Source organism: Mustela nivalis, assembly GCF_964662115.1.
Source record: "Mustela nivalis genome assembly, chromosome: 14".
In the NCBI taxonomy this organism is placed as follows: Eukaryota; Metazoa; Chordata; class Mammalia; order Carnivora; family Mustelidae; genus Mustela; species Mustela nivalis.
Window position 1 is genome coordinate 73628326 of NC_139033.1, and position 27856 is coordinate 73656181.

General features: G+C 47.1%; 1 protein-coding gene across 1 annotated transcript in view; it reads right to left on the reverse strand.

The window, feature by feature from the left end:
• Window positions 1-6213: 6213 nt before the first annotated feature.
• L3MBTL4 (L3MBTL histone methyl-lysine binding protein 4) overlaps window positions 6214-27856 on the reverse strand; it is a 403808-nt gene continuing 382165 nt past the window's right edge. The window contains exons 16-18 of the mRNA XM_082699053.1: window positions 19251-19420; window positions 9822-9884; window positions 6214-6463 (exon numbers count right to left, since the gene is read on the reverse strand). Coding sequence (XP_082555179.1) covers window positions 6296-6463; window positions 9822-9884; window positions 19251-19420 — 401 coding nt within the window. The 3' untranslated portion in view covers window positions 6214-6295. The remainder of the gene's footprint in view (window positions 6464-9821; window positions 9885-19250; window positions 19421-27856) is intronic.

Sequence of the window (27856 nt, forward strand, 5' to 3'; positions counted from 1 at the left end):
AGATGTGAGACCATCTCTGAAGTTTACAACAGTAGAGTGAAAACAAAGGTTTAGAAAGAATTGAGTAACACCTGGGTCTGAGCAGGTGTGTGTCATATGACTCACGTCCCTAAATGCCTGGGGATTTCGCCCCGTCATATCCCCTGACCATATTGTGTATAAGATCCGGGCCCCAGCAAGATTGTATTTACATTCTGCCAGACCCTAGACTTTTCCCCCTTACTCCCCTCCTATTCGTCTGCATAGTTTTATGCTTGTGGTTTGTCTGTCTCTACCCCCCCTTCAATTTAAGGTGCACAAAAGCAGATATTTTTATTTATTTGTCCGCAGATGCATTCTGAATGCCAGTAGTGCCTGGGACATAGTGGGCTCTCAGTAAATACTCGTTGAATGAGATGAATTTAATCATTTCCACAACAGACAAAGATGACATCTGTTCAGGTGAGTCTGCTGATTCATTTGAAGAAAAATTTTGAATCAATATGGAGGTATATCTGCGATACTGTCTCTTCTCCTCTTAGACTTAACTTTTCAGGCCCAAAGGCACTGAGGTAAATCTCTGTGAAGGAAGGGCAGATTTCAAACTAATACTAACAATAGCATGTGAAAAACAAATCTATTCTTAAAAAAATAAATAAATAAATAAATAAGGGGGGGAATAGTAAGCTGGTTGTTCTGGAGGATAACTTTGCAAATTGGCTGAAAAATAAAAGAAAAAAAATTCAATCACCAACAGCAAGTGACCTGTCAGAGTGAGTTTTCCTTTAATAAACTAATTTTTGACTGGTTTGACTCTTTCTGTTGGAGAGGTCAGACCAAATGAAACTCGAATTGCTTCTTCTTGAAAACAAAAAAACAAGAAACCATACACAACAGATTCTCCACTCCCTTCTGAAGCAAACTGTCAGAGCAAATCCTAACCCCAAGTCATGGAACAGTATCTAGAGAAACAATCCCGTCCACATAAGCATCAGCAACACACGCTCTACCCATTCACAGCTAGCTGCCGAAGAAACTCAGGTTCTTTGGGAAGAGACCCTGCAAGCACACTTTGTATTTATTTATTTTTTTAAATGCAATTGAGTTAATACTAGGCAGTAGTTCTCAATATATGTATGTGCATATATATATATATATATATATATATATATTTTTTTTTTTTTTTTTTTTTTTCCTAAAAGGCCTTTGAGGCCCCAGGACTCACAGTAAAATACAGGGTCCTGCATTTCTAAACAGTATCCAGGAATACTTAATACAATTGCTATCAGTCGCCATTCAACAACTGTGAAATACCTGTTGTGGGAGCGCCTGGGTTTAACCTGGGATTCTTGAGCATTTGTGTTCTCCCTGCATCGATTTACCTTGATGTCTAGATTCTTCCATCAAGGGGAACATGATCTCATTTCAAATTGAAACCCCTGGAGGGGGGCAAACAATGGGTATTGTTTTATAGGCAAAACGGGACACAAGGAGTCTCATCTCATGACTTAGAACAATTTGAAGAAAATGTTTTAAAAGAAAGCCTCATTTCTCCCAACTTTTGCTTTTCATTTTCTTCTTAATGGTGGCTCTTAATTTTTATTATTATTATTATTATTTTTAACCCTGCACCCCTTTCCCTGACTTTTTTCCATCTCCGAATCATTCCCATGGCCACTCTCGGCAAATAGAAATTGGGAGGTTGCAGCTTTGTCTCTCAACGTTCTGGGGTCTCCAAGGGACATGCCCTGATCCAATGTGCCTGTGGTCCTCTGCTGACATCACTCAAGAACTGAGTCTTCACTGTGGCCCTGAAGGGCCCTTGGGACTTGCCTGTGCATCCCAGCATGGGCACTTGGGCACTGGGCACTCAGCAGTGGGGCTGGACTGTGTTTTACTGGATCACTGGACTTGAAATCCATCCTCTGCCTGAAAGGGATCTCTGGTGCAAAGACTGGGGAGCAGGTGATCTCCCTGAGAAATCAAGTTGCGGTGGGTCATTGAACCAAGCACTCAGTCAGCAAGGTCCCCTGTGTAACTCTTGAGCATTAGCTGCTTGGCTCCTGCTGTCTTCCTCAGGACTGCGGCTGTCCCCGGCTTCTGCTGCAGCTACATACGGACGGGTGGGGGAGGAGGGACAGAGACCGGGCGAGGATAGCCAGAATATATTTTTTTGAAGGAAGAGTTTTTATGAATATATTATTCATTAATATATTTATTCATAAGAATTTATTTATAAGGATTCTGAATATTCAAGAGTCTATTAACAAATATATTTTTCATGAATATATTTATAAGGAGAGTAAGTTGTTAAGAACTTACAAGAAAAAGTATTCATGAAGAATGTGTTCTTGAATATTAAGAATATATTCATAGGAACACTTCATATTCAAGAATATATTTTTCAGTGCCGAGAGTTGCAGAGACAAATGGCGTGTTCTTTAAAATGATAAGAAAAAAAATGTAATGCAGTGGAAACTCAGTATTTCAAAAGGAATGAGTACTGCGGCCAGTTGGTCATTTGCTGGATGGTGAAGAAAAGTTTCTGGAGTGGGCTCAGGAGTCAGGATTCAAGCCGGACTTCAGTCTGAAGCCCAAGTACTTTCCCCGACACTTCCCTGCCTCCAACCCTCACTCAACAGAAGGAGATTCCACAGACAAAGAGAATTCCATCAAGAAGTGCCAGGGATGTTCAGGTCAGCTTTCACAAGGGCAAGAGGTCACAACTCAGAGCCTGGGGTTAACAGGGGTCCGTCTTTCATAAATCTTGGCATCTGTTTAGGACTTGAGTTAACCAAGGTCAGAATCTAATCATAGGCCAGGAGAAAAGAGTCATTCAGAGATGATTAAGGAGAGATTTTTTTTCTTGGGAGGACTGTGGGTTGTTGGAAGTAGAGAATTTTATTTCTGTGAAAAAGAATCCAAAATTAAAGGCATTCAAAGACCATGGTCTCAGAGGTCCTAAGCTCCCTGAGTATCCTTGCTAATGATCTAATTTCCAGCCCCATGATGTGTTGTACAAATGGCCCTTCAGGGGCACTCTTTCTAATAACCCAGAAGTTTGTATTTCTTGAAGTCCTACTGGCAATGTTTTGCTTTGTCCCCAACTCACACATCTTCCAGGTGGGAATTGGGAAAGAGGACAGTAAGAGACTGAGTGTGGTATCTGCGGGGCAGCCGAAGCCTTCAAACCATCCTGGGCATTTCTGGATGCTGTCTTACTCCTGAGGGGGTGCTCCTCCTGGGAGAAAGATTTCAACTTGTCAGGTTTCCAGCCTGTCTGGAGAGCATGGGGTGAGGGGAAGGAAGAGGTGGGGGTCAAAGTGGGGCGTGGTAGTGTGGAGATCATCCCGGAGCCCGCTCCCTGTGCTTCTGAGCCCCCTAGCAGATAACCACCTTGAGAAGAGCAGGCCTTTTGGGGTCCTCAGGGTTGATGCAAACTTCAGCAGTATATGTAGGGGGATTCCTGGAAGAATGATCGAGAGCTGAATGGCCGTTGCTGCTCTTTTCCTGACTTATAGTGAATGGTTTCTATTGGGTGTCCGGCCCTTTAGGTATGTTGTGTGGGCTACATTCACATCCACACATCCACAAGATCTGATGTTAAAAAATTCCTCAGGGTGGGTCTTCTTTTCTTTTTATAGATAAGTGGTGCCTCTTTAGGAATTGACAGAACTGGGATCTGAAGTTGACTTTGATGGGCTTGCCTCATTCATGGAGACCAAGAATCCCTTACTATGGGCGGATTAAGTGCCAGGTACGACATCAAGTGCTGGGAGGAAGTGAGGGGCAAGCCTCTGTCCCCACAGAGTAGTAGTACTGGACTAGTGGGGTAAGCAAGCATGTGGTGAGGACGGCAAGTGAGGAGCCATATGATGGGGAGGTGGGCTTCAGTTGGTCTTCCCAGGCAGGGCTAACAGGGAGACAACACCTAGGGTAGAGGAATCAGCCTATGGCCGGCTAAGAGCCCCACTAGGAGGGCGAGTTGGGAGGAAGAAAGGAGCTCAGGGGAGGTCCAGCACAGGAGGGCAGCATGAGGGAAGTGCTGGGACTGAAGAGGAAGGGGGGGTGAGGTGTGGAAGCCGGCAGTGTGTGGACCAGCAGGGAGCCGTCAGGAGCTCACCCGCACCCCGTCAGTCTCCACCTTCAGTGAGGTCATGCTGTAGGAGAATGTGTAAGAGAGATGGACAGAGTCGGATGTTTTGGTTTCCTGAGTCAGGGAGATTCACTGATGACGGTAGTTACTCAGGTGAGGAAGCAAGGACAGGACCATCTGAGGTGCCATTCCAGTATGGCAAGGTGAAGATGTTGGGTGACAAGTTGGGGTGTCCAACAGGTGGCTAGATACCAGATTAAGCTCCATCTGATCACCCTGTCTTCTAGGAACACAACACTTTAACCCCAATTTATCCAGGTTTGTCTGGTCTGTTCTAGATCCTTCTGTTGAAATGACAAGTTTAAATATACAAAACAGGCATCTCAGGTCTTCCATGGAGCCTATACAATGAGCAATTGTGAGGGTCTTTTTAATTTAAAAATCTCCATTTTAATTTCTCAAGTTTTTTTTTTTTTTTTTTTTTTTTAAGTAGGCTCCACATCCAACATGGAGCCTAACTCAGGGCTGGAACTCACGACCCTGAGATCAAGAACTGAGCTGAGATCAAGAGTCATATGCTTCAACCAACTGAACCACCCAGGTGCCCCTAATTTCTGAACTTATTAACAGCTGGATCTGCTTCCCTAAGGAAACATATCTCAGATTCTCAAATGAGGCTGTCTTCTCTGCCGGCTAACACACACAATGCTCTGTTCTTCTGAGGTTGAGAAAAAAAGACTTCAGGTTGTGGTGTGGGAACAGGTTATAACAACATATTCATTAAGGCATAGAGGTAGGGGTTTTATTTTATCTGTTTATTATCATTTAAAATATATTAAAATTTTAACACAGCAGAAGCAGGAATTAAATTGTACATGGCAGTCTAAAAAAAAAAAACCAGAAAACAGCAAACAAAACACAGAAAACAAAAATTTACATGAACCAATAATATATTAAAATTCCATTTAGGTGAAGATCTAAAAAAAAAAAAAAAAAGAAATACACGCACACCTCTTAGAGAAGAATTGTTTTGCTTCAGTGACCTACAGTTTGAGAATCTCTCCAAGCTGAATCAATTTTCTTCAACCATAAGATTCTTAATGAAGCAAATGGGTGAGGTCTGTTTGTTTTCTCCTCCCACAACCTCCCTCCTCTCAAAACAAGGGCTCTCCACTTCCATGGGGGCCTGGGTAACTTTGTGGGTATAAAAAAGGGGATTGTCTTTCAAAATTGTAGGATTGATTCCTCTTAAGTGTCAGATATAGTCACTTACACAAAACAAATAAGGTCTGATAAGAAATCAGAATCGTTCAAACAAATCATAGCCACCCAGCTCCCTACTTAGAGAACTTCCCTTTTAATGGTTTGTCTCTATGAAGATGTAACACGACGGCTCCTCATCACACCTGCTCAGAGGGAGAGCGGGGCCAGCTACCTATTCTCCTGAGGTTGCCTCAGTGGTGCGGGTGGGTGGCTGGCCCTTGGGCCCGCCTCAGTAGCAGAACAAGGGTCCCCCATGTTCATGCAGATGGCCACCAGGCACTGCTGTGTGTGAGGGGGTCCTTGGGAGGGTCTGGCCAGCTTCTGCTACCTGCCCAGGCTGACTGTTCCCCAAGTGCTCTTTGAGCCACTGGGAGCACAAACAAGAAATACTTAATGGAACAAAAAGGAGAATTAATGAATCATGAAAATATGTGCTTATTATTATTTTTTTAAAGATTCGCACTTTCCTGAGTAAAGTACTTAAAAATCCCACATGAAGTCTTTCTAAAGCACCAGGCCTCTATCTCCTAGACTCACTGCATCCAGATGGCAAATCTGAGCCAAGCTCAGATGTTCTGGTGAAAACATGAACAATGTATTTATGAATGCTGTTTTTCTACTATTTCACTGCTTTAGAGTTTTATGCTTGAAAAATGGTTAATGGTGAAGGAGAAAAACTGAAGGTGTATGTGTGGGCTTCTTTGGTCTGTTTGCTGCAATGCATCAGAGCTGGAAGGACACCGCTGAAGATAAAGATGTCCCCAAACCACACACGGGCCCCTGCATCCTTGGCCCTGGATCAGTCATCATACCCTCTACACATCGAAACCACAGCTGCTTTCAAAGTCCAAATTAAATATGGATATGACCATGGGGACGTTCAAATCAAATTAATGTGGGCCAGTTTTATTGCTGCAAGAACAAGGTCCTGGTGCCATGGCCATTCAGGTGGTGTGTTTATCCTCTGGCTTCTTGGCCTGAAAGAGAGTCTTCTTCAGTGAGGTCCTGGGAATTCCTGAACATGAGGATAGAATTATAAATCTTCAGTGCTGGACCCAGTTTGATCTTCATCACCTTGACGATGTCTGTCTGTGTCAAAAGCAGGAAGGCTTTGCCATCGATCTGCTGCGAGTAAATAAACACATACTGTTTACCCTCTGGTGACTTCTGGGGACTCATGGCAGGGGTTGGGGGGTGGGGATGGACACTGAATGGTGTCCGCCTCCCTGCAGAGCTCTCCTACTACAGGGAAAGACGGCACCCTCTCCCACCCAGCTCTGACCGCTGAGCCACCGCGTGCTCTTACCCAGGACTCGGTTAAATATGAACTCAACATACATGGGAAATTTCTGTTATGTTTAAAAAATCTTTGCCTGAATTTGTATTATAAACCTTAAAAAAAAAACCCTACTTTCATCCACCAAGTAAATCTCCAGGAATTTTTCCCAAGAGAACAAAGTGCAATGCATCCACTCTAGTGTTATTTGTAATAGTGAAATATTGAAAACAGTCCAGGATTTCAAATATAGCAGGATTATGGTGTCATCTAGGTTGGGGTATGAGGCAGTCACTGAAATTCACATCTTGATGAAACAATGATTTGGCAAATTTTTCTAATTTTTTATTTTGTTAAGCAACAAAATATGACATGATATAGAAAGATCTTTTTCATTCCATTACATTAAACATGTGTGACCACATTATATGTACATATAATGAAGATATTTAAAGTCTTTATACCAAAAATTAAGTGAAGTCAGATTTGGCTTGTGGGATAGTGGTTTCATTTTTATTTTCTCTTTTTAACTGACATGCATTGAAATTTTTAAAATGATAAATGCCATTATGAGCAGAAATATATACAAAATAAATGTTTTATTAACTTTTGAAAATATTTGAGAGAGAGTGTGTGTGCAGAAGGGGGAGGGGCAGAAGAGGGAGAAGGACAGATAGACTCCCCACTGATTGCAGATACCCATGTGGGGCTCAATCTCACGACCCTGAGATCATGACCCAAGTAGAAATCAAGAATTGGTTGCTTTACCGACTGAGCCACCCGGCACCCCTTATTTACTAACTTTTAAAACATGGTGGTCTGACATGTGGTAGCTTCCCTGAGACTCACAGGATGGGGATGGACTACCAAACAGGCCATTTCCACAGCTTCTAAAAGCCCCAGTCTGCTCTCAGTTTGAGTCCCAGGGACCGTATATGTGTCCTACACCCACATCACCTATTTAAGCAGACTGTCTCAGAAAGATTGCTGATTCTAGAACCAAGAAGACAGGATGAAAGGGTTTTCTATGGTAACCCTCCTTCCCTGAACCTTTTTGAATTGGTACAGACCCTTCATGTCAATGACTCACTGAGACATAAGCATCCCCCATGGACCCAAGTTTTGAAATTAAGTCTAAATTAAAGTGGAAAGTTAAAGTTTTAAAGTGTTAAGAAAGTTGTAAAAAGCTTCCTGTGATGTTGGCGAGGATGTGGAGAAAGGGGAACCCTGTTACACTATTGGTGGGAATGCAAGATGGTGCAGCCACTGGAAAACAGCATGGAGGTTCCTCAAAAAGTTGAAAATAGAGCTACCCTATGACCCAGCAATTGCAAAACTGGGTATTTACCCTAAAGATACAAATGTAGTGATCAGACGGGGCATGTACACCTGAATGTTTATAGCCGCAATGTCCACAATAGCCAAACTATGGAAAGAACCTAGATGTTCATCAACAGATGAATGGATAAAGAAGATGTGGTATATATACATACAATGGAATACTATGCAGCCATCAAAAGAAATAAAATCTTGTCATTTGAAATGATGTGCATGGAACTAGAGGGTATTATGCTGAGTGAAATAAGTCGATCAGAGAAAGACAATTATCATATGCTCTTTCTGATATAAGGAATTTGAGAAGCAGGGCGGAGGGTTGTCGGGAGTAGGGGAGGAAAAAATGAAACAAGCTGGGATCAGGAAGGAGACAAACCATAAGAGACTCTTAAAGCTCACAAAACAAACAGGGTTGCTGGGGGAAGGGGGTTAGGGAGAGGGTGGTTGGGTTATGGACATTGGGGAGGGTATGTGCTATGGTGAGTGCTGTGAAGGGTGAAACCCGGTGATTCACAGACCTGTACCCCTGGGGCAAATAATACATTATATATTAGTGAAAAAAGGTAAAAAACAAAACAAAACAAAACAAAAACAAACCCAAAACCTTCTTGTGCATTTATGATAATGTCTGTTGAAGAATCGTCCATTTGGAGAATGGAAAACCTGGAGAACTTTCTAAGGTGCTGAAACACGCTAACCCCAAGCTTTAAAGTCCCCTCTTGGAAGTCTGTGTTTTACAGAGGCATTAGACAGGGTCAGTGTTCTGTCCACCAGGGAACTGCTGGTCATAAGAGCCACGCTGGAGCCACCTGACCTACAGACACCTGTGGACAAGGTGGGTCTTGGGCACTGCTTGAAGCTGAGAGCAGCTCAAATGTGTGAGGCCAGGCTAGCTACTTCTGAGCAGTGCTGGGCTCAGGTGAAAGCAGGTGAACGTCATGTCTCAACCGGCAGCTACCCAAACAGCTACCTGAGTGACCCTGACGCTGAGTTACCTGGTTGGGTTCTGAGGATCGCAAGACCCCAGACTCCAAGAGTACTTTCCCTGAACCAAGCATGTCCCGACCGCTGGAGCGGGAGGGTGTGTGCTACACACTGGTGGCTCTAGGAAGAGTTTTCTTACAGACTTCTAGAGCAATGGTGATGGAGTCATCATGAACAGAGACTGGAATCTGCTGCCTTCTTCCTGCTATGCACTAGCCTCCTCACTGCTTATTGGAGGACCCAGGATAACAACTGTAAAGTGCTCAGCATGGCCCAGCACAGGCAAGTCCACAATAAACAGGAACCACCATATTTTCACTATTACTCTATAGCTGATCCAGTCTCTTCTGGGGCCCCTATGGCTATGGTTACTAATTCCAGGACAAATATTAAGCAGTTTGAGACATTCCCAACTAACATGGAGTAGGATACAGAAACCCCACAGAAGGGCTCTTTGGCTTCTCTGTATTCCTCTTGAAGCAGGTATAGAGCAGGGACACACAGGACGGTCCCACTGTCACCCTGGGGTAGACAAATTCCCTCTCCTCCCTGGGCACAGGCTCCTTGCAGGACCCCTCCTGCACACAGTGAAGCCTGAAGTCATCACAGCAGAGCCGGCACAGCACCCATAAGGGTTGCCTGACGTGTTCATTCTCGAGCAGGCCCCATGCGCCAGGCACCAGAATGTTTTGTGACAACGCAGAGTTCAGCACAGGCAGGACAAGGACAGAGGCTGAGCCTTCGGGGCCCGACTGCCCTGCTGGGCTCTGTCCCTCCCCAAGCCCTCTCTCTGGCCCACCAGCTGCTCTCAGTTATGCTCAAGTCAATGAAAACAAAGCTCTTCAGGGACCAGACTATGGAAAGACATATAATTTTTGCATTTCTTACCTCTTTCTTGAAGCACTTGGCATGTTCCTCGCAGCCCAGGAGAGACTGTACAAATTCAGCCACCTACGGTGCAAGATGAAAAGCCTGATTTACAACACGCACCTGAAATAATTTCTTGGGTTGTAGTAACTCAACATTTGAGTAAAATATATTGCAAATCCCTCAAACTCTTGGGACTGAAATAGGAACTATCAAGGCCCATTAGCCTGTGCCAGCTCAACAATCAGCCCAGCCCCAGTCTCTTCTGGCCTCTTACTGCCCGGATGACCTACACAGGGTTACTGTTGTGATGGCAATGACAGTCTCCATGGATGCCGTGCCAGCATTCTGGAATCTTCTCTCATCTGATCTTCATGTCCTCCCTGTGGAGTTAGGGAAGGTAGGAGGGCATGGCCCAAGAGTAGCAGTCTCCACAGTGATTGCCGGAGAAAAGGACTGGGCACCTGGCCCTTCAGTGACTCTGAGGCCCTATCTGAGTCTCACAGGGACTCCAGGGACCTCTGCTGACCAAATTCCCTCACCAGTGACAATCAAGCTGAAGCCCAAGGAGGCTCAATGACTCTCTGAAGGTCACGCATGGCTGGGAAGTGCCAGGGATGGTTCTGCAACTCAGGGTTACAGCCTCCAGACCAGGAGTTCTGGAGAATCACCTCTGTAGCTTCATTTCCCACTCTTTCCCCGCCTCCCTCCCCAGCCACACACAAGGCCCAGGTTCCTTCTAATTAGAGATACCAGAGCACCACCTGGCTGGAAGAGCAGGAAGCCATGAGTGTCCCAGCGATGCTTCTAGGGAGCCGAGTGAACAAATGTGATAAAGCGTAGACTCTCAAAGACCAATGACAAGGGGAGTCCGGCCCCTTCTGGCAAGGTCCGGCATGGCTGCGGCACAGAGGAAAGGCAACCCAGGAGGCAGCAATGACAAAACCTGGGAGATGATGTTTTTAAGACGCTGTGTCTTGTGCCAGCTGAGCAGGGAGCACGCGAACCTTCTCCCCCCTCTCTGAAGGAGAAGGCCCCCCGGGAAGGCAGGGAGTGCAGGCCCTGGTATCAACATGTTCTACGATCCAAGAGGCCTGGGAGTCCCCGGCTCCCTGCAGGGAGAGGACAGCGGACACTCACCCTCCCCAAACTTGGCAGAAGAGAGCCCTGCGGCCTCGGCTGATCTCCGGCTTCCAAAGCGGCCAAGAACCAACATCCGCAGCACAAACCCGGACCCTGCCCCCTGCATGCACACCCCTGATTCACAGCTATATTGGATACGAGGATTCCAGAACTACTTTTTAGAGGCCATCCGCATGTCGGTGTTTGCTTTCCTCACCTCGGATGCTGCAAGTCTGTTTATCATGAGTCATTACAGTCATCCTTCCAAAGTGCAGAATGATGAGAATTAAAAAAAAAAAAAAAAGAAAAAAAGAAAATCTTCCCAAACCACACAAAGACCTCCTTGAGCCTGGGAGCACCTGGGAGGCATTAGCGCTTCGAGGGGCTTCGCCCAAGTGCCTGGTGCTCTTCTGATGAGGTACCTGATTTGCTCTTTTCAGGTGGCTGAAATCATGGAGCTGAGGAAGGCGTGGGAACACTGTTGGTCAAGTTGTGGAGACACGTAATTGGGGCGGGTGACAGCAGGAGCTCCAGAGAGCTTCTAAGGCCTGGGACACGAGGAGGGGGGTGCTGTCCCCTTGCTCCCTGAGGCTGCTCTCTGGCCAGGGACCCCCCCCACCCCCTCCTCAGCTCCTGCTGGGCGAGGCCCCTGCTGGGCACTGGGAAGCGGGACCCGTGAGCAGGTCAGGTGGGAACTTCCAACGCGTTTACGGTTTGATCAGAGGTAGGAGGATAAAGGGAAAATGGCACGTAAGGCTGCCTTACTCATCACACTGATACATGCTCTCAGATGTGCTAAATCCTAGAAGAGGCGGAAAGACTATGGGCTTCTAGCAGGGATAGATGGCATTTCAGACGGGAACCCAGGAAAGCGATCGCAAGGGAGATGGAGGCTGAGACAGGCACTGTTGGGTGACATGTTTCCACTGGGGGCGATTTGGGGGGTTGGCGAGTGGAGACCTCAGCACAGAGCGTCTGGGCAAAGCCATAAGCAGGACGCATGACACAAACGGCATCGGCATGGAGGAGTCCCGTGTGGCTAGAACTGTGGAGCAGAAGGGGAGCTGTGGAAAAAGACGGGGGTGAGGGGGTCGCCATGTGGTTTCCTGGTATGGGCAGCAAGAAGCCCTGGAGGGGCTGTTCTCTCTCTTGGCCGCACCCTGGAATCCCCTCAACAGCTTTACACAGGTATGACAGTGAGGCTCAGGCCACAGGGACGCTGAAGTCACGAGGCTGGATCTGGTCCATGTGCTGGGCATGCATTTCTAGACACCCCAGGTGATGCTCACGTGCAGGCAGTCCTGAGAACACGGCACGAAAGAGCTTGAGAGGTGATCTAGCAGCGTCGGGGGCACCGGGTAGGACGTCACTAGGAGACACTTGCGGCTGTCTGGTGGGGGGCCCCAGGGCCTGGACACTGCATGGGGCAGAGCTCAGAGCTGGAGGCAGGAGGCACTGCAAGTCCAATCCTGAGACCTGCCCACAGGCTGGGTGTGGGACAAAAGGAATCAGAGCAGAGCCCAAGAGAACTGCTGGAGGGCTGGCGTGTCGGGCGCTACTGACTGGCGTGGGCTGAGTACTCTTTGCCGCGGGGCATCCTGGGTGTCGCAGTCTGTTTTGCAGCCACACTGGCCTCCATTTGCCATGTGCCACTTGCACCCCCACCCCCCTGTTGTGACAACCAAAAACGTGTCCAGTTGTTGCGCACGTCTTCCTGGTCCAAAGCCACTGCTCTACAGGCAGGTTTTCCTGAGATGGCTCTTTCACAGGACAAGAGGCTGAATGTCACAGCAGGAAAATTAGAAGTAAAAAAGCAGGACTAGGAATTAGCAGAAGACATACATTTTGTCATAGCTCAATCAGCTCCTGTGGGAAAGCCAAGCCAGAAACGAGGAGCCCGGATTCCCCACAAGGAGAAGAGCTTTAGGAGGGAGTCTTTTTAAAATACACATTTCAGAAACTTCCATTTGCAGCAAAAGTGGTGTGTGTTGCTTTGATGGTCTGCTGGGTTAAAATATCCTTTTCTGGGCACACAGGAAAGAACCACATTTCCTCTCCTGTTAGCCAACGAGTCACTGTCCATGTGGAGGTAGACAGGATTTTTAACAGGAATAATGAACCTGTCAGAGCGGAAGTGAAGCATCACTGGGGAGTCAGGTGGCCCCCAGCAGGGCCCCAGGCGCAGCCCCTCCCTGTCCCACCTCCCTCAGACAGCAAGCCTCATCTCCATTGCTGAACCACTGGCCGGAAATCCTCTGCTTCTTTGGAAAAAGGTTCTGGGTCTATTCAGTCTGTCCTTTTCCAAAGTCAAAAACAAGTTCCATGGAATCTACTGAGGTTGACTTTTCTGACCAAAATTTAAAAATATCTAAAGGCCTTGATCATTATTCAGTCTCATTATTCAGTATTGTTAGTATTTATTCTGTGTAAGAATAAATTATATTTTGAGGTTTAATAGAAAGCCCATTTTGCTAAATATTTTAAATGGAAAGTGGTGAGCTCGAACATAGCATAGAGTAGTACTATCAGAAAGCTTGCCTTTCTTCCTCCTCTTAAAAATCTGTTTATCTGGGGCGCCTGGGTGGCTCAGTGGGTTAAGGCCTCTGCCTTTGGCTCGGATCATGATCCCAGAGTCCGGGGATCAAGCCCCACATCGGGCTCTCCGCTCAGCAAGGAGTCTGCTTCCTCCTCTCTCTCTGCTTGCCTCTCTGCCTACTTGTAATCTCTGCCTGTCAAATAAATAAATAAAAAATCTTAAAAAAAAAAAATCTGTTTATCTCTCCAAGTCTGTGGTAAATGTGAACTGTTCAGATGGGCATGAGCTCTAGGAAGCAGGAAGCTACCATCTGTTTGCCCGCACTCAAGATGGATATGTGGATGTGTCTGCTGGTCTCAGGTGATGGCACCTTTGTTGGGGTCTGGGGGCGGCCAACTTCTGCCTTGGCTCCCAGCGGCACAGCTGGTATGGAGGCTGCCTGATGCCCGGTTCCCTGAGTTCTCAGGAGTGGGGTGTCCCACAGCGAAAGCCCCAGCTTTGTCTTGGAAAACCACTGAGTAGGTTAATCCTGGGGATGACACAGCACTTTGGAAAGACTAAGAACAATGGCCCTGTGCCAACTCTTGAATGAGCCCATTACTTTTCCCAACTTACTTCCCCCAGCGACCTACTTTTCCTGGCATCCTCTCGGAGCTCAGCAGGCCTGTTTGCTTCTATGGGGTTGCTGTGCCCTTAAATCTTTCCGAACGGTGGTGTTCTCGATCTTGCTGAGCCTGGAGCTGTATGCCTGATTGCCCTGGCTCCAAGTCCACTGGGGACCATGTTTCCAGCCTGGGTCTCATTTTTTAACAGTGGAATTTGTTATCTGCCCTTTCTTAAGGGCCCACTTGTATAAGGCTGCTATGCTTAGTTAGCAGTATCCTGAATTTTTCAAAACACTCCCTCCTGTGTAAAGATTGCTTTTAAAGCGGCTGCCATCTTTTAAAGTTAATGGACATTTGGGGAGAACTTGGTTGAGGCTCTGGCAATTTATACGTGCTGCTTTAAAAAGGATTTCTGATCATAAGGAGTAAAAGCACCCATATGTGCCCTGAGCATACATGAGCCACATCTGTGGCTCTAACATACAACCCGAAGCCTCCTGTCCTCACGTGCCTATACACACCTGGTGGGAGGGTACCACATGCCTGTGCATACCTGCAGGAGGGTACCATGTGCCCACACACCTGGTAGGTACCATGTGCCTGTGCACACCTGGCAGGAGGGTACCACATGCCCGTGCACACCTGTGGGAGGGTACCAGATAAAATCCACCTCCCCATTGATTCAATCACACATTTCTCACACACCTACTCTGGGCAAGATACTCTACTATAATGACATAAAGAGATATAGTTAGTTCCTATTCTGTAGTGCTTACACTCTTTTACAGAACATTTCCATGGCCCAGGGTACGAAATACACTTCACCCTGACCACAACTGGAGTGTTTGCCCACACCCACACATTTCTAACAAAGGTTTCGCAAAATAATCACCCTTAGTACAGATACGGTCTTTCCTTTCATCATGTCTTTCACTCTAGAACCACGACATCGACTTCACAGCCTACCTGTGCTTTAAAAATCACTGCTCCAATCGAATTAGTCTAAAAGAGTGAGAAGCCAGCTCCCATGCTCTGGGCAAGTTTAGGATGGCCCTGAGCAGGCTTTTCTTCCCAAGTAACAGAATGCAGAGAGCAGGTCTCCCTCCCAGGCCAGGAGAGTAGACAAAAGGCAACGTTTTTGCTCTTCATCTTTGGCTGCAGACAGACTCCTGCCTTGAGTCTCCCTGAATGGCACTTAATGCAAGGACGCACAAGTCCATTTTCAATGTATCCTGTCTTGGGCTCTTGTGGCTCCTCTCCAATACTTTGCCTAATGAGAACAAAACACAGAAGAACAACCACCACCTTGGTCTCCTCTTGTCCTGCACAGCCTTTTCAAATCCTTGCTGCCCTAGTCCCATTTTTAATATGACATCTAAAATAGTCACAAACTCTATTGTTGGTACTCACTGGAATGCCCCCTAAGCAAACCCCCATCTGAGGGCTGCCTTATCTTCAAAGATACAAACAGAGTCACCACAAAGCCCATAGTCTCATCCCATCCAAGATTCTTCTTGAGGGGCCTATGTTGGTTCCAGGAAATGTGCCACAAGAGTGTGAGAATACAGAAAGAAATTTAGGAAATGCTCCTTGTTCTCAAGAGCATCTAGATAGGGAGACTTCAAGAATATGATATATTAACTTGAGGGAATAAGCCACACTTTCTCTGGAATGCATCCTTGAAGGAAGTCATGGTTATGGAAGCATCACAACAGGGTTGCTTATGAAGACAGCCTCAGGGATGATGTTCTTATTTATAATCTAGAATATTCTAAGGCCTCTTTCAGCAATAAAGGGCTGAGGTTCCATGTGTATCCACTACAGAGAACTCAGGGACTGTGACCTTGCTGCCTAATAGTCCTTAATGGCGCACTCAGTGTCCCCCACAGTGAGCACCTCCTTGTCCCATGGAGATCTGCAGCATGATCACCACTATCTTTCATCACCCCCAAGCCCTCGATTTCCTGCAGTGCCAGGCTTGGGACTCATCAAATCAGAAGTCCCCTACACTTCCTTGTCACTGCTTAATGCTCCTAAAACAGAGGTTCTGCTCTTTTTGGATGATGGTCCTCTTGAGACAAGAGGCCCTTCTCTTAAGACAAGAAATACACACATTTTCCACATTTTTTCCAAATCTGTGGAAATCTAGTTCCGCAGCCCCAGCCAGGAGCCCTGTGCTACATCTGGCCTGTGCCCTGCTGAATGGGACACTTGCCACCTGCCTCCTGCTGACACATCTCTGTTGTGGACTCTCTCTCCAACTGTGGTCCCCTCTCTGTCCTCAGCAGCTCTCCTTGGACAGCCGTGTCCTTGGTGAAGGCTCACTCAGCTACCCCATCCATTAGTGACATCCCAGGCGGTATTTCTGCCCTGGGAACAGGTGTTGTGCATTCACTGCTGCGACATCATCTGCAGGGCCCTCTCCCTCAAGATGTCCCACAGGAAATTCACCAACCTCTCCTCCTGGCCCCAAACTGGGCTCTTTCCTCCAAAGTTTCATTCCGTTTGGTGGCACCACTAGTTCCCCTTTCTTCCAGATGCATGCTCTTGCTCATATAGCATCGCCCTGGGTCCCAAACTGCGTGGTGCTGAGACTGCGCATGGAGTCACGTTTGGCTCATTTCCGCTCTTCATCTTCAGTGTCTGAGCTGGTTCACTGTGTTGTGTTCTTTCAGCTTGAAGACGGCTGCCGACCTCGACTTCGGGGGGTTCTTCTGGCAGCACCCAGCACAGACCCGGATGACTCCACACCGGGAATGTGGCAGTGCTCCCCCGCTGGTCCCCGCCCTCTGCCTCCTCTCACATGTACTCCTCCACAGACGGTGTCACTCTCCTCTCCTCGAAGCACCATTTGCACAGGAGACTTTCTGTGAGCGCCTCACGTGGCTCGTGCTGCCGGCTGATGGACACGCACGCCGGTGTCCAGCCTCCCACCCGGTGCACCTTTCCCATCCTGGGGCACTTCCGTCTGTGCCCCAGGGTGTGTGGCTCTGCCTGTGGGGCCCTGTGGGGTGCTGGCTTAGTCTCTAGGTGCCTTGACTTCCCTAACTGTAAAATGGGCAAAACAAAAGAGTGCTTGCCTTACTCTCAGTATATTAACAATATTCATTGTCATTATCAACGTTAGTAAGAGATGTGCCCGACATCTGCCATCCGTGTATCCACCATACCCACTTCCAGATGACCTTCTATTTTTCCCTTTGACTGGAATGGCCGCCCTTCTTTCCTCTGCTTGGACGTGTCCATGATGCCCTTGTCACGCAACATCATTCAACAAACATTCCTGGGTTATCTACTAAGTGCCAGGTGCAGAGAGAAGTTCTCCAGATACATGCTAAGTGAGTGAAATAAGGTCTCTCCTCATCTGGTGAGGGGCAGATGAGCAAGTGTAGGTCAGTGACGGAAGACTCTCTGAGGAGATGGGAGCACCGAGAGGCTTCTGCCAGAGGGGAGTGTCGTGCTGATGGCCAGAACTGGTCGTTGGCAGAGCAGGAAGGGCCACCTGAGGCCGGGGTAGCAACTGTGCCAGTGTGAGGATCCCATGCAGGGACTGTAGCCCAGGGTGGGAAGCCCATGGGGGGCATGGTGGGAGGTAGGGCTGGAAAGGCAGAAAGGACTGCCCGTGCAGGTCCTAAGGCATGCCAAGAACTTTGTCTGGGGAGCTTGGGATTCTGTGCAGGTAGGCAGAGACACACCCAGAGGTCTGTGTCTCTACCTTGTCCATCCACTCTCAGGACTCAGCTGCTCTGTGCACAGAGGGCTGTGGCTGAATTCAGGTGGCTGCCTCCCCCAAGACATCTTTCTAAGCATGATGGTGATGATGCAAGGGAAGAGAAGCCACTGTCAGTCTAACTTAAAACTTAGCAGAACCTTGAGTGAATGGTTTGAAAGTCAGGAACAAATGACTTGCCCCTGAGCTCCCCATAATGTGCCTGCTGTTCAAAGGCCAAAGCCGCACATGACTGGACTACAGACACATCAGGACTTAGTTCAGTTGGCTTGGTCATGAAGCCACTTCATGCTCTGTAGACTGGTCAGAATTCCTCAGCGAGGGGCAGGGACAGACCTGGGATCACATTTCATCACCACGGGTATATTCAGCCAAGGCTCCGTGACCAGGACTCCGGGGGCACTTGGACAGAGTGCAAGGAGAGGTGGAGCCGCGGGGTGTGCTGACGGAAGGGTGTCAACCCTTGTTGCTCTGGGCAAGGAGGGCTGGGCAGGGCGATCCACCAGGCAGATTCTGTGAGGGGCCGGCAAAGAGGGGGACAGAGCAGGCTTGCCCCGAACCTCCAGCTCAGCATGGCCTTTGTCACCTGCTCCTGGTCCCAGGCTGGAAAGGAAGGCCTGAACCAACATGAAGTCAAGCTGACTGTGAAAAGTGCTCAATGAACATTTTGTGACTAATTTAACTCCAGCTCCGCTGTTACCTGTCCTCTCAGAGACCCAGGGTTTTCCTTCATTTAAAAAAATTAATTAAGGCCTGACTAGTGGAAATAATACCTTTATCAAAAGAAATGTCCAAGAGTGTATTCCTTAAAAGAAAACTGCTTTATATATGCAGCATTTCTATAGCATTAGAGCAAATAATGGGACTTACCTGGTCCTTATTAAAAACCAACACTGTAAGGCATGGTGGTATTAAAGTTCGATCCATTTTCCCATGGGTTCAGCATCTTATGCTGGGTTGCACTCTGATTCACTTTAAAGACAAACCTAAGGTGAACTGTTCATCTGTGGCTTCAAGTGGACAAACCCGGCCCAGAGCCGCTTCGTAATGAGAAGCAGTTTGTACTCTGGGGCCCTGCAGAAACAACCCCCCACCCCCACCCCGGGGAGGTGCTCCTCAGACAAGATGCTGCTTAGGGCAGGGGCTGCCTGGAGGCAAGTCTAAGATGCTTACACACGTGTGCTTCCCCAGAGTGAATCTGTGACGTGGGACCAGAGGCTTGGGCTGCTCTACCGAAAGTGGTGCTGGGCCGATGGTGACAGAGAGCAGAGGTGGTTCTGGGGTACCAGTGGGCATTGGGGGCCAAAACCAACTGGGCTGTCCTATTTCCCTCAAAATCAGCCTGTCCTTCTCCCTAATGTGTGGATCTAAAATTTGATGCCATGGATTTTGTGCCTAAGAAAAATTCCCCGCAGCTGGGCCCAGTCCTTCCAGGGCCCCAGAGCTGCCCCGCTCACCTCATCCACTGTCCATCGGGCCACCTCGCTGGCCTGGATGTTGGCCACGCCCGGGAGGAGCTTGCAGTGCTGCTCCCTGCCGAGGGGAAGGTCCCGGAAGGGGTGCGCCGACACCGAGGACATGAAGATGGACTGGTGCAGCGCCTGCTGTGTCTGCTCAGCCGAGTATTCTGGAAGAGAGACAGGGTGGGTCAAACACACGCATGGGGCCAATTAGGGAGTAACACCTAGGTCAGCCCCTCTTCCCAGGGGCCAGGATAGGACAGGTGCACACTCAGCAGGGACCCTGGTGTTCCAGTCCCTTGGCATCGCTGCCAGGAGGCATCCCCAAGCACAGGACACGCCACTGTTCTGTTTCAAAGCAACTGTTATATAAGGCCCAGATGACTCCGGCTATTTGCGAAGCAAGGTCAAATAATCTCTGGGAGACATTGTTTGATGCCAACCAAGAGCTAGCCTGTCACTGCCACTGGCTTCTCTCCCTCCAGATCAGAGGTCAGAGGAAGCACAGAGCCTTGAGAACGTGGCTGTTAAGCAGATTGGCCCACCGACCCATCTGGGACATGAGTGGCCACAAAGGACAACTTCTTCCTTGAAGCTGCTTCATATGCCTCCAAAGGCACAATGAGTTCAGGTCCACATCTGGCTTCACAGGTCCCCTGGGGGACACTGATGTGGAATGCAGCACAGGGTCTCTTTGGGAATGTGGGTGGCAGCTGCTGAGCTAGTTCCCACCGAGACATGATGACCTCCCGGGACTTGCAGGAAGCAGCTGCAGCTGAAATGTGACTGTCCCGACATTGGAACTCTTAAATGGATACTCTTTTCAGAGCAAGAGCTCTGAATGAGCTCTGGTTCTAAGACCTGGAGGGCAGCGGCTACTTGCTGGCTCAGGATTGGCTGCTCTCACTAAGGGGTAATGCTTCCCTCCCACCTCTTACTTGTCCCTGGGCATACGGAACTGGTTTTCCACCCTCCAGAGTGACTTGACTCTTAAGTTATATCCCAACATTGAGATGGAGCCAGAGATCTGAATTTAATTCCCTAGTTATTTTGCTTTGAATGTATAAATGGATAAGGAACAAAAACATTACAAAGATTTCAGAGAAAACCCAACTCATGCCTTTGTACTGTCATTTTTTTAAGATGCTTTCAACACACATGAACAAAATAAAGCAATTGCTATTCTAAAATACTTTGAGAAGAAAAGACCACAAAAAATTGTTTTGAGCCTTCTAGAAGTCTACCTTTCCCAGTGCAAATGACAAGGAAGCAGTAGCCACATAATTTAAACTCTATTATGATGGTTTATGTTTTACTAACAGAGTCTGAAAAGCTATTATGCAAATATTTCTGTATAGTTTTCAGTAGGTTAGGCTGACCTGCACCTGGCATGGTCGCACGGTCACCGGCACGCTCGTAATCAGAGGTTCCAAACCAGGATGAAGCCCATTCATCACCACCCTGAGTGCTGGGTGCAGACATCCTGCATATTTACTGATGCTTGCTGTCTGCACAGATAGAGAGACAGCAAAATTGCGGCCTTCTCCCAAATTCTTATGCTCCAGTTGCAAGCAGCAGCAAATTCATCTCTAAATGCTGATTGTCCAACACTGACCTTTTTAGTATGTAAATAGGTTATCTCCCTCCGTGTAGATCAGCCAACAGTATGCAGAGCTGCCGGTTTGGAAGCAGAACTTCACATCTTCTCGGAAAAGCCAGCATGTTTACAGATGTGACTGTTCCTTAATGAAGGTGTCAGGTTGGACAAGGAGCATGTACAAAACCAGCCCTGATGACCCAGGTGGCAGAAGTGTCCCTAGTGTCTGAGGTCAAGGCCGCAGAGTCAAGACCTCCCAGGGCTCTCCTGGGCAATGAGGAGTTAACCCTATCTGCTCAGAGGGAGTCAGACCTGAGTCTTTATTCTGAAAATGAATTGCTTTTTGGTTATTTTTTGCTGAAATAACGTGGACGTAAAAACAAACAAAAAAAATCACATCTGTATCTCAAACCCATGTCCTGGGTAAACCAATCACGTACTGTTTCCGAATTGTATAGGACTCTAAAAGGACACCGTTAACGAGTCTTATGTTTTGGAAGTACAGAGATGTGAAGGGACGGTGAATAGATTTCTGTGATCTACAAATAAAGGCAAAGGCATTAAAATTGTCAAAGAATGACTGTGCTCCCCAGCAAGAACATTTTCCACACTGTAATTCTGCTTCCAGAATGCCAAGGGGTCCTTGAATGCCAAGGGGTCCACCTGGAAATCTGTCTAAGGTGTGCTTATACCAGCACCGAACAGCACTGGGGGTCCTCAGTACCCTACTTCTCAGGACTCCGGGCCCTCGAATATGGGGCCTGTGGGTCAGTTCAATGAACAAGGTGGCCTTCAGCTCAGGTGGGGACCTTGAGCTGTGTGCTGCCTGCTTAAACACACAAGGCTTTATGCTGTCTCTAGTTTTTGAATTCAGTTAACTGTGTTCCTATTTAAATCAAACTATCTGCTTGAAGGGAGGTGAAAGCCAGGTTTCTCGAAGGATGGACAGAACTTAATGGAGAATAAGTTCTATATGACAAAGTGAGTCCTCCCATGGCAGGCGGGAAAGGTCTGATGCCAGTGTGCTGGGTGAATAGTCCCCTGCCTGGCTTTGAGTTCTCATAGGTATAAAGACTCTTGTCTGTTTACCTACAACCTCATGTTTTGGGGAATGACTGCCAGAACTAGTTACATCCCAAGCACAAATAGTATTTACACTATTATTAACTCTATAAAATGAGATGGGAAGCCTGAAAGGTGAGTATTTGGGCTCAGAAAGACATGAAATTAGGTTAGGGAGGGAGTCTGAGAGCAGGAATTTGGAATAACCAGTCTGCCAACTCGAAGGTGGGAGTGGAGTCAAGAACATTTTCCATCTAGAGCTGGCGGGAGGGGAAGGAGAATGCGAATGAGGACAGTGTGGTCCCCAGCATATCCAAACCATCCATTAAAGGGTAAGGGCTACTCTAAATTTGACTGTAAGTTCCTTGAGGTCAGGATTGATGCCCTGTGGAGGGATATCCATTTTTCAAAGTTAACACCATGGAAGACTAATTTTCTAGCAGTAACAGGAAAGAGGGAATGGATTTTGGAGAGCATTTTGTGGTGGTTTGTCTTGCCTTTTTTTGTATCATTTACCAGGTCCAACTACTTCCAAAGCTGATGATTTTGGGGTGAGATCCTCATGTCTGGCTGAGAGAATGCTAGGATGGGTCTTGTGTCAGAGGACTGTGGCAATGGGGGAAGGGTAGGGTCCACACCAGCTCGCCTACTCATGAGTCCCGGTGCCTACGCAGTTGCTGAGTGACTTAGCCTCCATATATCAAGGTGTTTGAAGGAGGTTAATCATAATACATCCCACTGAATTGTCAGCATTACAACAGCTCCTGGGACATGATAAGTGTTCAATACATGTTAGGGATTACGTTACTGTTACAAATATTATAAAAGAGACAGGCTCAAAACAGAGTTGTATGTGCTCAGCCCCACATCAGCAAACCCAGACTTAATACCTAGCCTAGCTGTAGTTTCAGCCCCTCCCAGGAATGTAATCTCAGCCAGTCAGTCTGGAATTTCCTGGTGAGCATTGTGAGGTAATCTGACTGCTGGATCCCTGCCATCCCCCAAACAAAGGTGACCAAAACAACCCATTCTTTGCTTGTCCCTGTCCCCTTCTGCCTGAAAAATCTACTTTGTACAGTTCCTTGGAACTCCTCTCTGAGGCAGAAAAAAAATTATTAAATTTCCTTACTACCTAGATCCCCCCTGACAAGTTCTTAAAATAGGCAGGGTAACATTCCTCTAGGGACTCAACTACTTCAACGTTAATACTTTGCTAAGGTCAAAGGGCAATCCTAGCCCAAAACCATGACCCCCACCCCCCACCCAGGATCCTATAAGTATAAAAATGTATAAAATTCATGTATAAAAATTTCTTTGGAAACTTCCTTTATCTCTAAACCCCCCCAAGATAAGTTTTGGCAATCATCCCCCAAGCATATGGTCCACCAATATACATCTGAAGGGTTTCCTGACTAAGGTTTTGTTAGACAATAACAAATGACATTTTCCCTACAATCGCTAGACCCTTTATAGTTCTGGAAAGCTTGCTTCCAAAATTCCTTAGAGGCTTACACTATCCCTAACGCCCTCCTAACTGGAAAGTATATAATGGGCCACTCCTCACAACCCCACTGCAGCTCTTTCTGCCCATGGGTCCTGTCCCGTGCTTTAATAAAATCACCTTTGCACAAAGACGTCTCAAGAATTCTTTCTTGGCCGTCGACTTCAAACCCTAACATCTTTCCTACGTCACTTTCTATCTGCTAGAGAGGATGTTGTTCAATTCATGAATCATTGAAGAAAGCCAATGAGATCTTTAAAATTTAAAGTTGAATTTTGTGTTTTAACATAAGATGCAAAGATATTTTAACTTCTAATGGAATGTTTGGACATAGAAGATTTCCGAAGCCAGTGTGGCTGAATATGCCTAAAACCTGTGAAAGCTAAAATACAGACTGAACCTCAAGGGCTTCAGGCCATGTTCAGCTTGCACACCCAAGTGGTCCCAGAATGACAGTGTCGGGGTCACAAAAGTTGTCTGCCAAATCCTAGTGGGAGGAAAGGAGCGTGGGAGCCACGGCCACTGCCGACGCCGGCTAGGGCATCTTGCCCGGGCACACCGGTGCCAATGTGCAGGAACCAAGTCATGCCGCTAAAATACATTCAGCCTGCCAGCTTTCAAATTATGTGGCTCTTGACAGACTTTTAAAATGTGGGGTGATTTGCATCATTTTAAATTCTGTGCATAAAATAGGCTTTTGAAAATATCCACTTAAAAATCTGCATACATTTTTATGAAATGCGAACACACGGATTTTAACTTTTTACCAAGCCCAGCACAGCTCACGTCATATTAGATACTCCCTAAATGGTTGCTAATAAATTAAAAAGCAGAAGCCTGTGATGAAGGTATATACTGTCTTCAGAAACTATTATCAAGTGAGAAGAATCAGATCATTTGTCTTGGGGCTCTTTGAGTAAACAGAGGCTTCTGGATTCAAAAGGATGTCCACCATGAACACAGGACAGAAGGGGGCTTCCTAACTGGGTGACTTATGTACTTCATCCACGAGGCCCAGCATTCAGCCCCAGTATCCCCCTAACACAGCTGAGGGATATGGGATGCTTCCCAGTTACACTGCAGCAAGTTGTTTCTACCCTCTCCCCTAAAAGTCAGCCAAGAAAATTCAGCCTGTGAAAGCAGCCCCCCTACTAGAGGTTTTAATATTTTAATTAGTCAAAATGCCTTTTGGGTCAGAAAGTGAAATGCATGTGTAATCTCGGCTTTGCCTCTAACATCAACGTGTGAATGACAATAAAGAAAGCTATCCCTACACTTAAGATGTCTTTCCCCTTCCAGAAAACACTGAGCATGTAGTACTTGTCACCTAGGTGGTTTGCTGTTTCTAGAACAGTTTGGTCGTAACAAGTTTTTGGACATTATTTTTCTCTCACTGGGTGTTTCTTTCGGGCTTTATGAATTTAAAAAATATATTATGGTATGTTTACTGATTTTGGCCCAGGCACTGTGAGATCTGGAGCACTCACTAGTTTCTGCAGCCAGCACATTCAGCTGCGTGTCCAGCTCTAGGAGAGGGGAGGCCCTAACTAGAATATCAGAAGACTTGGTCTGGTACTTGGATCATATCCATTCAGCAGCATTCAGAGAGGAGGAAATAAATAGTTCCATCTCCAAAAATAGTCAGTCAATGCCCTTCTTGCAGAGGCAACAAGTTGCTGGAATCCAGCAGACTCTCTGATGGGACAGGAGTCTCCACGGCAAGTGCCATCTGCTCTGAAAGGGGAAACCCTAGCTGGGCACAGACAGGCCCTCTGCTCCAAGTCCACGGGGATAGCCAGACCTGCCCAGTTGTGGAGGCTGTGGGACTCAGGCCTGCCTCTTGGGTGTCACGACCAGACAGATGCAGGACATGGTATGAGCACAGTCAGCTTCCCCATCCTACCTACTTCAACAAAATCTGAAGGATTTTGAGAGGAAAAGATTTTAATTCATTTGCAAATAACATGAAAGTAGGTCCCTGATTTCTTCTCTGCCCCTCTCGTTCTCCCAGCTTCAGCTCCTCTCCCACAAAGGGAAAAAATCCTTTATGGAAATGTTCTTTAAAAATATGGTTGTTTCTTCACAAAGGCGCGCACAACAAAACTGAAGCAAGTGAGTCATAAATGGTAACCAGAGGCTGCACGGCTGGGCCTCAAGTTATTTTTAATCCCACTAACTACAGAGACCCATTTCACAAGCAACCCTCTCTTCAATGAAAGGGGTAGCAATTCTGCTGTGTTCTCTGCTCTAAAGAGAAGAAAATAAAAAATAAAATGGCAATGAGTCCCAGTATGCTCTTATGTTTTTTCTTGCTTACTGTATACCGTGACAATCACTGTCAGACTTTCCTCAATTTACCCATCACTTCCCGAGGAGTTATTCTGCTTGCAGCCTTGTGCCCCAGTAGTGGCTTCTGCTGGGGAAGTGTGGAAAGGCTCAGGATGGGCTTTGCACTTGGCAACATTGTTTCTTCTCAGGATCCCCTGGTTTCAGGTCTTTGTTCTTAAGGGGCTTGGGGTGTCAGTTCTTTTTCTTTTTCTTTTTCAAGATTTTATTTATTTATTTGATAGAGATCACAAGTATAGGCAGAGAGGCAGGCAGCGAGAGAGGGGGAAACAGGCTCCCTGCTGAGCAGAGAGCCTGATCCCAGGACGCTGGGATCATGACCCGAGCCCAAGGCAGAGGCTTAATTCACTGAGCCATACAGGAGCCCTGGGGGCAGGGGGCGCAGTCATTTCTATACTACCTCATCTTCTCTTGATTTGACCAGGCTGAACTCACTCAGTCCCTCCTCATTTTTAATTCTTTACCCCCCAGTCTCCTCAAAACAAAAAGAAACCCAGAGCAAGAGGAACCCAAACAGCATCCGGGAGACGAGACAACCACACAACATCTGCATTCAAGAATATACCTGAATAGGAGGTCAGTTTCTAGCAGGCCCTCTGCCCACTGCCGGTTTGCACCCCTAACTTCTTCTCTTAGCAAATGGGGTGATTTGCTGTCCCATGCTCCGATTTTTTGTAACGTTATTATTTAGAACCCATACATTTGATCTGCAGAGTGCTTTATGATCGTGGTTCTTCATCTTTTGTCTTTCCTCATCACAAACCTGTTTTTTCTGCACTGATTTTATATGAATGTGGGAGATGAAGCAATAGAAATGTCTGGGACTTCCCAGGGGGCCAATCAATAGAATCAGAAGCTGAATGAAGAATGCTGCATGTTCTAGATCTGTGTAGTATCCACAAAGCAGCCACTGGCCACACATGGCCCTGGACTACGTACAATGTGGATAGTACAACCTGAGATGTGCTGTGAGTGAATGACGTGTCCTGGATTTTGATTACTTTTACCAAAAAAAATTATATATGTATATATATATATAAAATGTAAAATATGCCTTTACACTTTTAAATCTTGATTTACATGTGAAATGATATTTTGTATATATTGGGTTAAATAAAGTGCCAATCAATGAACTCTTCTTGTTTCTTTTGTTATGTTAAGCGTGGCTGCTAGATAACTTGGAGCTCGCAGGCCGCTAGCGTATTTCCACTGGACAGTGCCGTGTGGAAGAGTTCAGAGTTGTGGCATCTGGGCCATGTGCGGGGAGTCCAGGGGGTTGACTAGAGTCCACAGGGCTCCTTGTGCTACCGTGATAATCGTACCGCTCCGGGTGGCCTGCACGACCCCAGCGACTGCAAGCCTGAGGATGGAGGAAGACAGAAGACTGGAGACTAGAGACTGCCCTCCTGGGTGGGGGAGTGCTGCTGGAAAGGCGGCCTGAGCTCGCATCCTGGCTCCACAGTCAACTGGCCGGATGCCGGAGTTGTGCACTGGTACACTGGTCTGACACACAGAGGATGCTCATTGTCTCCACAGTTGGTAAATAAATGACTGAAGGAAGAAATGCATGTATTGGGTAAGTAGGAACTAACTTCATTTACTACAAATGCAAAGAATGGTGGCTTTCAAAACCAGATCAGGAACCACTCAGATTTCAAGCCACTTTCTCTAAAAGTTTGGCTGTACACCCCCAGATCACTAAATTCTCAAGGATCCTGTGGTAACTCATCTCCTCTCTTTCCTCCCTGGTGAGTGGGTCCTAGGGGGAGGATGGACACAGAGCTTTGAAGTTTCTAGACTTCCTATTGCCATATTCTGAGAGTCCTCGATTGTCACAGAAAAGCCCAGCCTCCTCTGAGACCTCATTTTTGGGCTTTATAATTCATCACCTCCGTTCAGAGCCAACTGGCCTTCGCTCCTCAGCCTTGCTCCCTTAGTGAAAACCCAGTGCCCCAGCTCATGGTCCCTGGTCCTCCAGGCCTGCCTTCCCTGTGAGCAGGTGCCACCACACTGGCCTGTCCCCTTGACACCCCTCCTGCCTGTCCTCATTGTCAATATCTCTGAAGACCGAGAAGCAGCGCTCCTCACGGGCGGCCA